Genomic DNA, 18,499 nt, shown 5'->3' with positions numbered 1-18,499 from the left:
ATGAATGAATGCCTGGATGTGAGTGGAGTTACTGTGTTAACATGATGCATGGATTGTCAGCGGTAATTCCTACCAATAAGTCCTGCTAAGCACTGGCAGTAATTGCACAGGATGCAGAGACATGCAGATTAGCTGATAATGAGGTATTCCTCATTGTGACTTAACATGTCCTTAAATCATATTTTTCTAAACCAAATAAAGTCTACCTTGCAGCAATGGCAGCAGCAGTTAATGTAAGTTAAGGGATTCTTTCTGAATCCCAGCTAGCCCAGAGAATCCTGAACTTATATGCCCTCAGAAATGTTGCATAATCTATAAATAGCCAAAACACTAACCTACAAAAAAGATGAAAAATGACAAAACCATTTCAGCTTTATTATAATAATTAAAGTAAGCACCTTCATTCCACTTACGGAGACCTCATCAGACTGTCAGACCTTTTTATTTTTAAATATACCTTTCTGTACATTCATAAAGTCTTACTTTAGCTTTGACACTTTCCTAGATCAACACAAATTTCTAGGCTTTATTTGGCAGATTAAAAGTTATGCGTACATTCTGTTTCTTTGCTGCTGAGATGAAAATAGGTATCTGCTGAGCTTTGAGTAGATTTAAAATATAATCTGTGTGTAGGTGCATTTTTTGTGATTTCACTGTGTTGGAGCAGCCAAAACATTTAAGCAGCTGTAATAGATGATGTGATATCTGTTTCTAAAATGATTGCAGTTCTTAATGATTAGATTACTGGTGAACTCTTTGTAGCTTTAGAAATTGGTAAAGTCCATGTACTATACCTGTTCTATCTGAGACGTAAACACAGCTTACAAAATGTTGCAATTTACCTACTAAGATATATTACCAGACTTTTTCCAAAACCCTTTTCCAGTCAGAATAAAAACAATCATACATTTAGAGCGATGTATTTCATTTGGTATCTTCATTTTGGATTGTGCTTACCTATGAGAATGACCTTGTTAGTGATGTATCTCTCCACTGAAAAATGTTCTGGAATGTTACTATGGTAACAGAATTATAATAGTAATGTGGAGAAAAAATATCATCCTACCCTATGGCAGTAGATTCTCTGGCAAAAAGAGTTTTTGTGATAATTTGGCAAATCTCTGTTCTACTTTGGTAATGAATTCTATCACAGCTGCTCTAAGGGGTGGTGGTTAATTAAGTTTTATTTATAAAACACATTATTAATGTCATTAGTATATGTCTGCTTGTTGTGCCTTTTTTTAAATTGATGGAAGTTGTAGCCCAGAAAAAATAGTAAGCATAAAAAAAGGAAAGTATCCTGGAAAATTGTATTTCTGCAAGATTTAATGGATTAAGGTACTCAACTACCTAAAGTCAGGACCTGAAATGAAGGTAGTGGGCCCAGTTCAAGTTGAAGGCTTTGTATTTTCCTATGCTGTGTATTAAAGTCATGCTCATCTGTTTCCTGTGGTCATTTTCTGTAAAAACTTAGAAAACTTGGTTCACCTAGTTTAAAACTTTGAAACATTTAAAAGCCATTATCACATGATATGCTGTACTTTCTCTTTGACATGTTATATTACTATTCAAAGAGGTCATATTTTTGTGTATGATACTATTAAGTAACAAATCATTTTAATTATTTTGACTTCTGAGGTTGATAGCACAACACTTTTACTGATAGAAAACTGAAGAAAAAGAAACATTGTGAAACAAAGATCTGTGTGTGTGTGTGTGTGTGTGTGTGTGTGTGTGTGTGTGTGTGTGTGTGTGTGTGTGTGTGTGTGTGTGTATAAAAACACAGGCATATGTAGATATATCTGTGTATGCATCCAAGATGAGTTTCACTGTTTTTCTGATTAATAACTTCAGCATTTTTACACATTAAACAGATATTTCATTTAAAATGTTTAATAGTATATAACTAATTAGCTAATTAAGAAAAATGGGCTACCAAAAGAACACTGAACTTTCCAGTTCTGTCATTATTTTGTCTATAACCCTGTGACAGGATCAAAGTTTTACGCAACATCCTGATCTAGGATTATGACACAATAATAAATTGTTTCATCTCTGAGCTGTAGTCAGTAAACTAATCTCTGGAGTTGAAAACATGACATTATAATTGCTCTAAACTGATGAAACTAAATGCTATGGTACATTCTGATGCTGTGGCAAATTACATTAGTGATCAAAGACTACGCAGCCCTATAACTGCACTGGGGGCATTACTAGTTTGATGCTTATATCTCTGAAGCCTAAAGCAAAAGAGCAAGTATTTTGTTTTAACTCAGAGCATCAATTCTGGTTAGAGTGTCAGATGAACAGGTTCAAAGCGAAGACTTCTGCCTTTCAAAAGCGCAAGATGCAGCCTGATATTCAAAGGGTTCAGCTTGGGGGTTCTCAAATAGAAGGGACTAAAACACTTCCTTAACTGAACTTGACTGACTCCAGATACCAATGTATTATACTGTTTGAAGGGAGTAGCACCATGGGTAATGGGAAATCTTATTTTATTCTAATACCTTTCTGAATAAACAGATTGTGTGAGTTTACCTTGTGCTGGTTCTGCCCCCTTTTAATTGCTCCTTTTGTTTGCATTTTTTTCTTTATTTACTAATTGCTATTGTTGTAAATAACTTGGTTGTAGTTCATCTGTTCTTCATATGGCTATAAGAAAGATTATATGATTACAAGAAAGATGGAATAAATTTTTTAATAAATTAATGAAGCTAAAAAATGAATGTAAATACTGTGAGAATAATTAAACTTGGCAGTTCCTTTAGAAATATTCCCTTCAACACAATAGGATAAATCAAGCAAAAACCTTGCTTTGGAATTTTGACATTTTTGAAAAAAAAATGTATGGCATTTTTTTGTTTTTTAAATGTATTAAACCAGCATTTATCATACAAATGCACCTGATGGTGGTTTCCTAAATGTGCATTTCATTTGAAAGATATACTAAACCCTAATGTGAACCATATGAGCACTAATTCATTGTTCAAAAAGCAGACTCTTGGGAGGAGTTTAGCCCTCTTGCTTCGTGTCTCTTATAACTCTGTGGCATCAAGCAGTGAAGTTTTTTTTTAGAACATTTGTAAGCTTGCATCTGAGTTATAGGTCATAAGAACAGAAATCAGGTGATTAGGTGGAAATAATCAGAGTATGCGTACTGCTGTCCTCCAGCAAAACATGCTATACTGATTTTGAATTATTATAAATGACAGGTTTTAGTGATATATTTTATGGTATTGTTGATCATTCATTGCAAGTATAACAAGAATAGATACCACATCCATGAAGGAAATAACAGGAAAATTAGGAAAATGATAACTTCTTGGTAAGTCTGCACTTCAATGCACCATGATGTCTGGAGATGTTCCTGTAGTGTCCCACTTTTTCAGTTTCAAATGCAGTATATCTATAAGGTGGCTCCCTGACACCGTGGGTAGCACTGTTACTTCAGAGAAGTTCTATAGTTTGCTTTTGACTGGGGTGCTTTCTACGAGGAGTCAGATTGTCCTCCCTCTATTATTGTGGGTTTTCTCTGGATGTTTTAGTTTCCTCCCACATTCCAAAGGAATGCAGTAGTTGATTGGTGACTTTAGTGCCATCTATAGGTATGTCTATGTGCATGTGTGACAGAGAATATGGTCCTGGCAATCTACTCCCATTTTACCCATATGCCTATTGAACATTGCGGGTGGCTGTGTCATTGATATAGGAGTTAGATGTGACATGGAAACATTGATGGATGATTATTCATGTCTGCCCCCATGCAGTTCCTTTGCCATGATACAGATCCACACATTTCAAAACTTCTGCCAATATCTTTTAATCTATGAAAATCAAATAAAATTAAATAACAGTTGTCTTCATAAATCACAGCAAAAGGCCCACATTGAAGAATATTCTTGCATTACACACTATGTGCAATTAATGGTCATGAATACTTCTTTAGACAAAGTTCAGAGTTTTAACAGTTTATTTGTACATAAGCAGCTTAAACATATTGATAAACAGGGTCTATATCATTATTTTGAATGTTCAGATACTCAAATCCCTTTCTCCGGTTCGATTCTCGGCTGGGGTGCCTTCTGTGCAGAGTCTGCATGTCCTCCCTGTGGTCGTGAGGGCTTCCTCTGGGTACTCTAGTTTCCTCCCACATCCCAAAGACATGCTGTAGGTGGATTGGACACTCTAAATTGGCCCTAGGTGTGAGTGTGTGTGCATGTGTGTGTCTTCTGTGGAAGGTTGGTCTGTCAACTCGACACTGTAAAACTCCACTGCCAATCATGAGCAGACAGGTGATCCCCTATGGCAACCCCTAACCGGGAAAAAGCCAAAATAAGAAGATACTTGAATCCCTAAAGGCTGACACCAAAATATTGAACCGTAAGTACACCGAACGTGAAAAAGCACAAAATTCAAAATATTGAATTTCCGTAGTTGCCCAACTGACCTCCTGATGCATATTGCCTACCCAAACAAAGTAATCTAAACTTCACCCATGTGAACATTTCACCCATGTATCCTCTGTGCAAATTAAATGTGCATAACACACAAATGTATGTGAATGTGAACAAACAACGCCCAAGTACTGAAAAAGTTTAATTTATGTAGTACATTCAAACTGACAACTGCATGTTACACTTTGAACAGTAGAGCTCAAAGGAATTCACCCACAGAGTGCTCATTCCTCTTCCTGAGCACTGCTTGCATATGAGCCTGCTTTTCAACACTCCTACGCTTTTTAGGTGAAGACGGACAACCAAACTGCAGTTGTAATCTGATCTCATTAACCCTGTTCTGCTCACACACTAGAAGACTCAGAACAGCTGGGATGTCTGAAATACGCCTACCTAAAAGAAATCTAACACGGCGATGCCATCCCTCAACATAGTTTTGTGTACATGGAAGGGGCAGATCATTTAGAGAGGAAACATTCCAAAATGCAATCAGAAACCCCAGAGAAAATAGTGACACATGTGCAGACCGGTTTACTATTGAATTGTCGACCCTGACATGTGCGACTCGACGTGAACGAACCCGGAAATGCGATCATCACTACACCGACTCCTAGATGTGCGAACGGCAAAACCTCGCCCCTGTTCAACCCATGGTAGCATGGGTGTGGAGGTGTTGCGCGGCCGGTAATGTTGAAAGCTGAATGGGTTTCGATAGCGAACAGTATTCGTAGTTTCGGTTCGCTAGCGAACAACATTCGCAGTTTCGGTTCGCGCAATCACGTCGGTGGGGTGGCCATTCGAATGAAGTGCGTTCGGCTATTTAATAGTAAACCGTGCAGACCTAGTGCTTTGTTTATGCACACATCCCAGAACATACACCTCTACAAAATAAGATAGCAACTGCTTCCCCTCAACAGGAAATGTCTCACACAAAGCATTAAATGTAGGAACAACCTCATCCTCCTGAAGGAAAGAAAGAGCTATTAGCTTTTTCACACACACCTGAAAATGTACACACTTACTATACAAAGTAGCCAATCCTAGAGACTGCACCTTTCACCAAACAGCCTGTGAGAAATGAAACAGACACTCTTTAGATGTTACCTGATGAAAATTATGTCTAACGCTTTTCATAGCTGCCATTTCAAAGTCACATAAAATAAATTCTACTCTAGCCAGTAGATCAAGAGATGACATCAGCTCATACTCACACTCCCATAAATAGTTGTATGACTTGTACGATTTTTTTGACATTAAGCAATACACCAACGGTACACATTTAGTACTTTCTCCAACTGAAATCAACCCATGCACACTATACAGTTGCCAACACAGCTGACCCTTTGTGAGAAAGATTCCATCCATTAACCATAACTTACATGTGCATAAATCCTGCAAATTCTCCTTCGTACTGAACACTAACACATGAATATTGGCATTAAGGTCTACCTTATGCTTCTGTATAAAGCAACCTTCCTTCAATACACACTCAGTAGTATTCACTTCATTTAAAGGGGTTGATGCCACTTTATAGGTAAGCATCTTCCTACGTCGCACGCAATTTACTTGTTGCAACATGGAATGCCTAGAAGGCAAGCTTAAGGTACTCTCTACTGAAGTGCTAGCAATAATGTCATCCACTACTAACGCTGCTGTAGCCCTATTTAACCAGGCTGTCTCTTTGAATTGGTGACAAGCAATATAACACTCTACTTCAGCAGCATCTGGTGGATGGGCATGACATACTGACTTTAACAACAATTCCCCATTTACCTGCTTCATGGCGATTGTCCGACCCTTGCACTTACATGCCTGCTTAGACTTGCAGCACCAGTATTTCCTATCTTTGCTAGTTTTCTCTAATGTATAGAGATACCCCTCTAAATGCAGCATTTCCCTATTCTTCTGCAATGTTACAGTCCTATAGCACATACCTAGACTACCAGGAGGCACAGCAGGAGCGTTAACCATTTCTGACAATGACACATAGTCGAACACACACAACTTACATGTTGCTGTCTTAATTTATTGTAAAACCTGCAAACACATACAACTTAAGCAGGTTTCTATTAGGCTACACAAATATATTACTATATATGCACTTACCTTAACCCTACTTCTAACTCTAAGGTCAGTATCTGTTGCACATGTACGTTATATGCATTACTATATATGCACTTCACTTAACCCTACTTCTAAAGGTCAGTATCTGTTGCACATGTACGTTGGCTTCCTATACAGGATAAGGGAATCTCCTACCGACATTTTACCTTAGTAAACATGATGTGGCCAACTATGGAAATGCGATATTGTAAATTTCACGTTTTTTAACTTTTGGTTAACTTGCGGTTCGATATCATGGTGCCAGCCTTTAGGGATTCGAGTATCTGCACATTCGAAATAATGATACAGACTGGATAAACAGCATAAATTCTTTATGAAGTAAAAGTAAATTTAACTCATTCCTTCCAGTACAGCCATTTTGAGTGTGTACCTTTAACTCCCTGTGAGTGTGGCCTGAGCCTTTAAAAAATGAAGTTATCACCTTACAGTTCTAACAAGCACTCATTGACAGAGGTCAAATATCCATACAATTGTGTTTGGCATCATGTATGCTTCATGATAAAACATTCTGATACCATTATTGTAGCATGGTTTTGAGATTATTAATATTAATACAAACAAGCAATATTTGAAACCTAGAGGTGCAGTAGGAGGTAACTGCTGAAACGCCTGTAGTCACATTCGGCTGTAATGAGTTAAGAGAAACAAATCACAGCACTATATCAGAGTTGTGTCATTTTCAAAGTAAAGTTCTGCCCCTTTAAACAATACAAAAGTGGCTGCATTTGTAATGTCAAATGCTTCCTCAACATTTAGTTTAAGATAAACCCATCCTGTTATACTGGAACATGAATAAATTAATAACAAAACGACAATTTATACAACAAAGAATTAAATAAATCTGCTTTTTTCTCAGAAACATTAAAACCATTTTACAAAAAGTTGTAAGTCTTGCATAAATACCTGCTATTTTTACACTACAGTAATATCTAGATTGTGTGGTTTCCACGCACTTAAGCTCTAAAACCAACATTTTTAAATTAAGATGGCTGCTGGCTGAAAATTTATTGTGTGTTTTCCTGATTGATCTATAGGTCTTGCTGTTGTAAATCATGTTTTTCTGATTCCATATAAGCCCTGTTTTAGCACTAGGCTACTCTCTGTGCAGCTGTGGTTAGCAGATCCCTGTACAGACATAAATGTAATCAAGTTAATATCTCCCTTAGAATAACTATCTCTGCAACCTTCCTCAGCCAGCCTGCTGCTCTAGGAGCATCTGAGTTGCACACAGAGCAGTACCGCTTTATTGGATAGCTGCAGTGCGCACTTAGTATAGCACTCATTATTCATCTATATGATGATATCCCAGTCCAGTTAAATCTCCCCACTCTTCATCCTGGTTAAACCCATAATAAAATATAACTGAAACAATGGATAGGCACTTTCCTGCTATTTCTGTGGCCAGCCTGGAGGACATGGGCATCCTGAGGCAATGTAGAAATTGTCTCATGTATGCTGACAACCATTTAATCCTGAAACAACCAAACACACAGTATGTGAGAGGTGTAATTACATTATGAAAATTGAAACACAGCTGTCACATACTGAGAGATCAAATGAAAGTTTGTCAGCAGACGCACATCACTTCCCTCATTAAATAAGGTGTTAATCCATAAACCTTCATATGCAGAGGTACTCACAAGTAACTTACCAGAACCTCAGAGGCCTCCCATATGCTGTCCTCTGAAACCACATACAAACAAAACAAAGTCATTACTGACCACTACACATAAAAATACAAAAATACACATCACAGTGTCTCCACAAGCAAGCTGCCACAGCAAAACACCACACATTTAAACATCTTAGTCAATGGAGATTCCATCATGAGACACATGGACACCCCCATCACCAGGCTAGATAAAGAGATGGTTACAGTCAGTTGCATGTCAGGGGCCAGGATTCACCAGTCATGCAGGCACTCAGGTCACCCAACCACAAGTACCAGTATGACTCAAGTCCATGTGGGTGTAAATGACCTGAGATGTAACTCCCTGGACTATATGAAGAGAGACATGATGGACCTTCCTGAGCCTGGTATGAGCCTCGCATTCAGCAGCATTCTACCCTCACTAAGAATGATAGCACAATACAAACAGAAATGATTGACTTGAATAATTGGCTTAGCTACTGGTGTCATTACAAGGTCCATGTGTCTGCCAGCCTGAGGCAACATGATCGACAGACCACGCTGCTTTCCCAGAGATGGTTTGCACCTGTCGCCTCTAGGCTAGCGAATACTGGCCAAGGCATTAGCCAACCTCATAGTGCCTTTTTTAGGCAGTGCCAAACCAACAGACAACTAATTCTTCTAATGCCAAGCTGAAGCTACTACTGTTAGTTCTAGGAAACTTAACAAGAAGTTGCACTCCCTGGACACTCTCCTTGCCATGAAGAATGCTAACATCTGTACAGTTACAGAGACATGGTTCAAGATTGCACCCAAAAGATGCAAGGCTGCAATGCCTCTCATACATTCTGACTACCCTCTGAAAAGGAAAAAAATGAATGGAAGAGGTGTTTCCATTTACATAAAAAGCGATCACACCTCCAGATTGGTCAAGCAGGATGACTTGCTTGAGCCACTCCATATCCAGCTGACCATAGGCAGAATCCCCCACTATATCATCAGTAGCTATAGGTCCCCAAACATGAACCATAAAATCCACTATGCATACCTGAAGTTACTAGAATCACTTATCATTTAACCCAACACTCTACTCATGGGGGACTTTAACTACCCCTCCATAAATTGGGAAACATATATGACCACTATCATGCAGGTTAAGAGATTCCTGGACTTTATCGATATAAATGCTCTGGAACAGCTGGTCTGCACTCCCTTTTTGGGCTCAAATATCCTTGATGTAGTGCTCAGAAACATGGGAAGCTATGCCCCCCAGCGTAATGTTCTCATTGGTAAAATCGGATCCTAAATCAGTTTCCTTAGAAATAAATGTAACTGTAGTAACCCCATCAAACCCTAGAGCCCTAAAGAATTTTTCCAAGGCAAATTAACTCCTATTAAGTGATAGCATATGTAATTTTTAAGCTCCCCCAACCCTAAAAATGCAGAGACCCATGCAGAAGTATACACAAATTCCTTGTTACAACCACTTAAACAACTGCATAGAAACAGCAGTACCTGAATGAACAAATCCCAAGTCTAGCCAGAAAAATAAGCTACCCTGGTGGACCCTGGCATAAATAGACTATCCAATAAAAGGAAAAAAATTCCTGTCTAGAAGTAGGTGGGACGGCGCCCAACAGAGAAAAACATCCTCATTAGTCTCAACAGGCAAATCAGGGAAGTAGTCAAGTCTTCTAAAGGTAAATATGAAACTAAAATACCCTCCCAAGCAAAGGATTACCACAAAGCATTTTTAAGTTATGTCCAAAATCTTAAGGGAAACACTCAGCAATGTACTGAGTTGGCTGTAGATGGAACTACCTATACTCAGAAGAAATAGCAAACCTGCTGACCGATAAATTCAGCTTAAATGTTACCCCATCATCACCTCCTGTCATTCCCCATAAAATACCCCCTACCATTCCTATGCCTGTTATCACAAATGAACAGGTCATCAATGCTTACTCTAAAGATAGAAGCTGTTGTGTTCACTACACGTTGTGTGAAAAGTGTCAGAATTGTGCAGTGTGTGTGAGACAAGACATTATGTACGTTTGTGCCTCTAGCAGCATGCTATCTAAGAGTAAGATAGTCCCTTCTAGCCTGACATTAATATTATAGGCCAAACTCTTTTTTAATAGAAAGCATTTTATTTTTTACTTTATTGGTGCTACAGCAAAATGTTGGCTTGACTAAGAAGATGGGTTTTATGAAATATATTTCATAGGTGGTCCCTAACATACATTAACTTTTTTCATAATGCAGAGAAGAAGGAAATATTAACATTTTAGAAGTCATGTTAGGGTAAGGATATGAGTTATAAAAAAAGCATAGATATGGAAAGAGGAAGGCTTTGCTAACCTCAGACCTGTAATTTGAAGTCAGTTGGTAAAAGGCTTCTTCTGGTATTTCTTCTTTTTTGCATGAAGGTATATGTATGCAGGCACTGGGGACTTGGCATGGTTGATTTGATATTGCAGTGGTGGTTTCCCAGTAACGGGGAAAGAAGAAAAGACTTGAGTATCAGAGGGGTAGAAGATGAGGGCATTCTTGTTATGCCATCAGTATCTTTCTGAAGCCTATCTCTCCTGAGTATGGTGTAGCAAGGCAGAATAATGATATTGTCTATGGATGCTGGCTCCAACCATATATCCTGACAAGATCGGGTTGATATAACTGTGAATGATGGGAATTTCATTCAGCACATGCTTTGCGCAGTAACATATGCTCTTTTTTTAGACCTTTGACATTTTTTTTCACAGCATAGAAATTTGAGCAAATAGATATTTTTTGATGCACGGTCTGGGTTAGGGTGAATGTCTCCAGATAGGGAATTAAGGTTCATGTAATGGTTAAGGTGTCTACCTCACACACAAGAGGTGCAAGGTTTGAATCTCACAAGGGGAAAATGACTTGGCTTAAACTGACCCACAAGGGTAACTAGCTATTACTTTATCTATGAGTTTATCTGTTATCTACAATCAATTGTTTCATTGGGAGTAATAAGTACAGATACCCCATATACGATTTAATTTTAGGAGTACAGACTTTCTTAGGCTTAAGGGTACAGTGTGCATAATTCATACTGAACAGATCATAATACAGGAGGAGAAGGATTGCTTACAAACTAAGATAATGTAAAGCTAACACATCAAAGAATTTACAAACACACACACACACACACACACACACACACACACACACACACACACACACACACACACACACACACACACACACACACACACACACACACACACGCACACACGCACACACACACTGTAGTGTTAAACCATGATAGAAATGATCCTGTTAACAGCTGTAAAAAGTTTTGTAAATGGACAGAGTAATAAATATTTGTTTATTGAGAACTAATGAAGATTTAATTTTCTGTTTATTGAGAAACAGTAAGAATTTATTTTTCTGTGTATTGAGAGACAGTGAAGATTTACTTTAACTACACACATCAGTTCAGTGATCTAACCATGTAATCTCACGACCACTGTATCTCTTTTAGATCTTAGTAGCAAATGTGTCTGGAAGGAATTACTTGTTATCTGACTTGTTGAGTTTGTGTAAATCTGGTTCTGCATGTATGCACACATGTACTCATCAATTAATTATTTTGCTTGTAATGTATAAAACTTGTGATAGTCATTAAGTGGATTACTTGTCACTGTTTTGCTAAAGTACAGAACTTGTGATGCAGTAAGTATCAAAGTGGCTGATCACATTGATAATATGCATTAATATAATGTAATAGTTGGGGTCAGCCTTCTTCATGCACTAATGTTGTTTTAAGTTAATATCCAGTATACACATTGAAAACCTGGCACAGCAGGACACTCTGGAGATAAGTTAAGACAAAAGCTACATACACTCAAATGGTCACAAATTAAATGAAATACGAAATGATATGTATTTTCCTTGTGTTATGCTGTGGAACACCATGCCAGGGAGGTTTGTTGTCTTCTATTATTATGTGAAAACTTAAAACCTCTAAGGCCCTGCATAGGCCTCCTTAGCAAATGGATCAAGGGACCTTAACCTGTTCAGAGTGATAAAATATGATATGACTTTTCTCACTGTCTTAAAAAAACTCATTTCAGTCATTCACTATCACATTTATCTACGTATGCTTCTAGTGCCATTTAGTAACATTTCACAAATCATTTTGTTTGATAACTAGATTTTACTTTTTATACCATTTTACATAGATGCAAAGTATTGTTTAAATAAATGTCAAGTAGTTAATAATTAGACTAAATCAAATTTGAGCTAATGTAGTTCTACCTACCACGTTATTACTGTTATCACTCAAATTGATTGCTAATGTAGTTCTACCTACCACATTATTATTATTACTCAGAATGATTACTAATGTAGTTCTACCTACCACATTATTATTATTACTCAAAATGATTACTAATGTTGTTCTACCTACCACATTATCATTATTATTACTCAAAATGATTACTAATGTAGTTCTACCTACCACGTTATTGTTATTACTCAAAATGATTATTAATGTACTTCTACCCACCACATTATTATTGTTATTACTCAAAATGATTCCTAATATAGTTCTACCTACCACGTTATTATTGTTATTACTCAAAATGATTACTAATGTAGTTCTACCTACCACATTATTATTATTATTATTACTCAAAATGATTACTAATGTAGTTCTACCTACCACATTATTATTGTTATTACTCAAAATGATTACTAATGTAGTTCAACCTACCACAATATTATTGTTATTACTCAAAATAATTGCCAAGGAAATAGAATTAATATACATTTAAACTGCTTCTCATTTGTATGGACAATAAAATAGTTATTTGTTGCGGTTTTACATACCAAACTTCAAACTGTACCGCATATGTGCATGTAGGCCATCAGTTTCGTAAAGACAGACACAGTCGACCAGTACCTTTTCCTGTTTCAAAAGCTGTCAGTTGTGGTATCACAGTTATACACAAATAAATGGTTAGTGCTGAATACATAAGCAGAAAAATCAATGTTTGATATTCCCAGTAATAAAAGAAAAAAATACTCACCACATATATGAGGAAAAAAGAATACTGTAACTCAGTGCATTACTTGGCACAACATTCATGAATACATATGTAAAACATCCCTTCATAAGTAAATACAGTTTCCTTTATTTTGTATGGACTTGGGTCAACTTCAGCCAAATACCTAGCATAGATCCATTTGTTATTATAAAACTATTACTGCGTTTTAAGCCCTTAGATACAAAATCAGATATACCAAAATAACCAAACAGAATGCATTGTAAGAAACTTGGACAACTGGGAGTGGAGCAGAAAATGGAAATAAGACCAAGAAAAGAACAAGAGAGTTTGATGACCTAAGAAAGAAGGGAAAACAAATAAAGTGTAATACAGATCGAGAGTATGTTAATAATAGAACAAAAGGGCACTAAAATGTGAAATGTGAGACCATATCACTTATCTAAACAAATAAGAATTAAGAGTGAGCATCTTATAAATTGATTAATACCTGTAAGGGCTTTCTATGAATTGAACTGACCTTACAGAAGGAGTTTGGTAATAGTTTGATGGCCACTATATTTCAGTTTTAGCAGTCATTTGGATATCACATCAAAGCTAGTTGTGATGTGAGGTTTGTAAATGCATTGCTAAGTGTGTGTATCAAACACATTTAAATTTGTCAATTTGCATATGTGTCAGTGTTCTTGTGATACTAGTTTGTATGAAAAAGGGCTAATGGGTGGCTCCCACTATAAAAGTGACTTAGTAGAAAAATCTGTCACACTAATTCAGAACATTTTATTTCCACTCTAAAAGATCTACAAACTGCATGATATGGTCTGTGTGAAAACTGCATTCACTGTGCAGAATTCCTTTTCCATTAATCAGTTTGCATGCTCATATATGTAGCGATATGCATGTTTTATGGAGCCTTCTAACTTGTTCTCTGTCACTGAAGGGAGATGCTTCCAAATCAGAGTCCGAAGCTGACTTTTATTCCCAGAGTCTAAAGGATGATAGCGGAAGTAAGAAGGACCTCACGAGCTCGGCATGTAAGTAACCATATCTTGATGCCTTATTTTAAGTTGTGTTTGAAGAGAGGTGACTTCAAAAAGTCCAGTGAACAGGATGCAGGCTTCTTCAACTCGGGTTCAAACTGTTAGCAGTCTGATGTAGTAGCAGTATTTTCAGTTTACATATTGGGATGTGTGTGTGTGTGTGTGTGTGTGTGTGTGTGTGTGTGTGTGTGTGTGTGTGTGTGTATTTACATATCATCAGCCAAAGAATACTTGCAGAATACAGTGAAATTGCATAAAACTTAAAGTAATGCAATATCTGCTCACCCACAGTATTGTGTCACTTTTAAATCAGTATACTTGAAAATGGGAGGACGTAGGGATTGCAGGGGCCTTGTGATTCTGCAAAAAAAGTTGCTTTTAGAGACTTTTTATGCAAATGATGATTTGAAAATATTTTATTTTTGATAGATCTAGTTACAACAAACATTTCTGAGATGCTTCGCTGTATAATCTTTCTCTCTCTCTCTGTATATATATCAATTTATAGCATCCCACAGACCACCCTCTCAAAGTCAGGAATCCCATTTGGCTTTCCTGAAAACATTGGAGAACATGAAGATCTCTCCGAAAACCATTATATTGGGTGACTTCAACTACCCAAACATTGACTGGGAGCACTACTCAAGCCCCAGCACCTTAGCCCAAAGATTCCTGGAAATTATAAACTCAAATGCTATGGAACAACTAGTCACCACTCCCACAAGAGGGGACAACATACTAGACCTGATCATTACCAACATGGGGACTCTATGCTCCACACCAGAGGTATATCCCTCATTGGTAAGATCAGACCATAAATTAATTTCACTGGATGTCCACATCCCGACCCCATCCCCAGCCCAGAAAACCACAGTGAAAAACTTCTCAAAAGCGAACTTCTCACTTCTCAAAACTGAAGTGGAATCCTTCAAGGCCCCAGGGCCAGTGGAAACTACAGCCCAAACTGCAGAATCCTATATAAATGCATTCTATGGACATCTCCAGGAATGCATGGATCATGCTATCCCAAACAAAACCAAGACCCAATCATCCAAAGGCAGGCGTCCAGTCTGGTGGACCCCTGCCATAAATAAACTGTACAACAGAAGGAGGAAGCTACTACATGATAGAGCAAAATCCCTAATAGGGAAGGCATCTCTGATCAGTACTAGCAAAAAATTACGATCCCTCATAAAATCCTCCAAGGCCAGCTTCGAGAGAAAAATTGCACAGGACACCAAAGACAATCATAAGGCTTTTTTCAGTTATGTTAGAAACATGGGATGCAACTCCCAGACTTGTTCTGAGTTGATTCTAAATGACAAAAAATACACTGAACCCACAGACATCACCAATATCCTGGCAGACATGTTCAGTGCAAACTTCTCCACCCCCTCCCCCCCAAAAGAACAAGTATCTATCCCAGCAGAGGGCTGCCTCACAAACATCTCAGATGCTCAGGTGAAGGCTGCCCTCTCCAAAGCAAAAAACACTGCTTCCATGGGACCAGATTGCATCCCAGGTTGCGTCCTACATGAACTACAAGAGGAACTAATCCCTCAAATAAAACAGCTATACAATCTCAGCCTCACTACAGGATATGTGCCCACAGAATGGCGTACAGCAACAGTGGTCCCACTCCACAAAGGTGGAGCCTCTACGGACCCTCAAAACTATCACCCCATAAGCCTGACTAGCTTAGTCTGCAAGGCTATGGAGAGGATCATCATGGAGCTCATAAACCAAGACAATGGGGACCCACAGACACTAGATCCTACCCAGTTCGGCTTTGTCAAGGGCAGATCCTGCCTTTTGAACCTGGTTCACTTCTTTGAAATAGTCACCAAAGCCATAGATGAAGGGAAGGTAGTCCACACAGCCTATCTGGACCTTGCAAAAGCATTTGACACAATACCCCACTTGGGCATCATAGATAAGCTATCCAGCTTAAATATAAACCCCTATGTCACGAGATGGGTCGCAAACTGGCTCAAAGACAGAACCCACAGAGTGAGAGTTGCTGGAGCCATGTCAGACTCGAAACCGGTCACAAGTGGCATCCCACAGGGTTCTGTCCTGGGACCACTCTTGTTCAGTATATACTTTTCTGAGGTACAGGCAAACGTGGGAGGACTATGGCTCACCAAGTTTGCAGACGACTGCAAACTGGGTGCCATAATCAACTCTCCAGCTGACACAAACATCCTTCAAAAAGGTCTGAGAGAGACAGATAACTGGTGCCAGTGCCATGGTTTAAAGCTAAATGCCAAAAAATGTATAGTCATACCCTTTGGCAAAAACAATGTGCCCACAAATTACCACATAGGCGGAAACCAATTAAGTTCAGAGAAAGTTATTAGGGACCTGGGGACCCAAGTTGATAGCAATCTCTCCTTTGAAAACCACATTGCCAAAGTGGTTAGAAAGACCTTCTACATAGCCTACCTCATCACGAAGGGTTTCACATCTAGATCAAGAGAGGTAATCGTGCCCCTTTATTCATCCCTCATCAGGCCCATCATAGAATACAATGCCCCTTTTGGGATGTACCTTACCCGACAACTGCAGCAATTAGAAAGACCCCAAAAGTATCTCACCAAGAGGATCAAGGGTCTCAAACAGATGCCATATGCTGCTCGGTTAAAAAAACTCCAGCTCTACTCAGTTGCATACCGCCTACTTCGAGGCGATCTATGCCTGACATACAAAGCTATGTCAAATCCAGAATTAATGGACATGCTCCACCTCAGTAAATCTAAATCCCTTAGAGCCACATGCTCGAGGGACTTGAACCTCAGCACAGAAATAAATAGAACTTGCTGGAGGGACAGGTTCATAACCCAGAGGCTCCCTTCACTCTGGAATAGAATTCCAGTTCATGTGAGGCAGAGCACATCACTGAATCTCTTCAAGAAGAATCTCAATAAGTGGATGGGGGATCACAGGTTTGTCCCAGGGATTACTCCCGTGTCACTATTAGACAGAGGCACAGTAAACTAAACCTTAAAAAGGGCACAGTATACTCAAATCAAGGGGTGGCGTAAGCCATACAGAATCGGGCTAGGCTTATAATTGCCCCAGGGCAGATAGCCTAGTATGAACCTATGAACCTATGAACCTATATATATATATATATATATATATATATATATATATATATATATATATATATATACATATATATATATATATATATATCTATATATATATACATATACATATATATAGTTCCTCTTTAGAATCTCGAATTGCTGAAAGCTATAAATTTATAAGCTCGAGCCCAGAATCTTGAGTTTTCAGCAACTCGAAATTCTAAAGCGTACCGACAAGACATTGCCCCCCCACACCCCCTACTTAAATATACCAACTCCGAGATCACACTACAATGAGGATGAGGGAAATCTCCCATTTCGCGCTGTATGCAGAAGCACACAACGGGAGAATTTCCATTCCTCTGCTATAGTGCGGTCATGGAGCTGATACATTTAAGCAGGGAGAGTGCAGGGGGACTCGACCTGCTGCATACATGTAAGTAAACTTGTTTTTTTTTTGTTTGGTTCTCTTCCCTTCACAATTTCGAGTTACTGAAAACTCAAGATTCTGGGCTCGAGCTTATGAGGTTTGAGCTTTCAGTAACTTGATCTTGTGAAGGGGAACCATACAGATATCTATCTATCTATATATATATATATATATATATATATATATATATATATATATATATATATATTCTTCATTTGTCTCCAGTGACAGGGAAAGTATTCTTTTATACCCTATTAAGTATACCAACCTTGTCCAGGACCATTTTTAAGAAATTAAATATGATATATATATATATATATATATATATATATATATATATATATATATATATATATATATATATATATGTCAGGCCCTCAAAGGAAATTTGTATTACTGCCGCAGTAGGCAAAAATATACACAAAATATCATTTGTAATAAATAAATACAATCTAAAAAGCTAACTTTTTGTGTGGATGACTGATCCTCACAACCATCATCACAGTGGCCTATGCATTTTATACCCTATTAAGTATACCAACCTTGTCCAGGAAGGCTCTCTTTTGGTTGAAAGAATACTTTCCCTGTTACAGTGGACCATTTTTAAGAAATTAAATTTGCTGTTATGTCTGTGATGGACAATTCGCAGACATCTTTGTTACAAATGTAGACTACCCCATATCATAT

General features: G+C 38.0%; 1 protein-coding gene across 3 annotated transcripts in view; it reads left to right on the top strand.

The window, feature by feature from the left end:
• Positions 1–18,499, top strand: part of LOC122817286 (voltage-dependent T-type calcium channel subunit alpha-1G-like) — a 1,023,270-nt gene that overhangs the window by 390,518 nt on the left and 614,253 nt on the right. For all 3 annotated transcript variants that reach the window (XM_044090511.1, XM_044090510.1, XM_044090512.1), the window contains exon 9: positions 14,191–14,284. In XM_044090511.1, the coding sequence (XP_043946446.1) occupies positions 14,191–14,284 (94 nt within the window). The remainder of the gene's footprint in view (positions 1–14,190; positions 14,285–18,499) is intronic.

The sequence above is a fragment of the Protopterus annectens genome, chromosome 12.part0 (genome assembly GCF_019279795.1).
Source record: "Protopterus annectens isolate FY-2018-M chromosome 12.part0, PAN1.0, whole genome shotgun sequence".
NCBI classification, from domain to species: domain Eukaryota; kingdom Metazoa; phylum Chordata; order Ceratodontiformes; family Protopteridae; genus Protopterus; species Protopterus annectens.
This window is presented reverse-complemented; position numbering and strand designations above follow the sequence as displayed.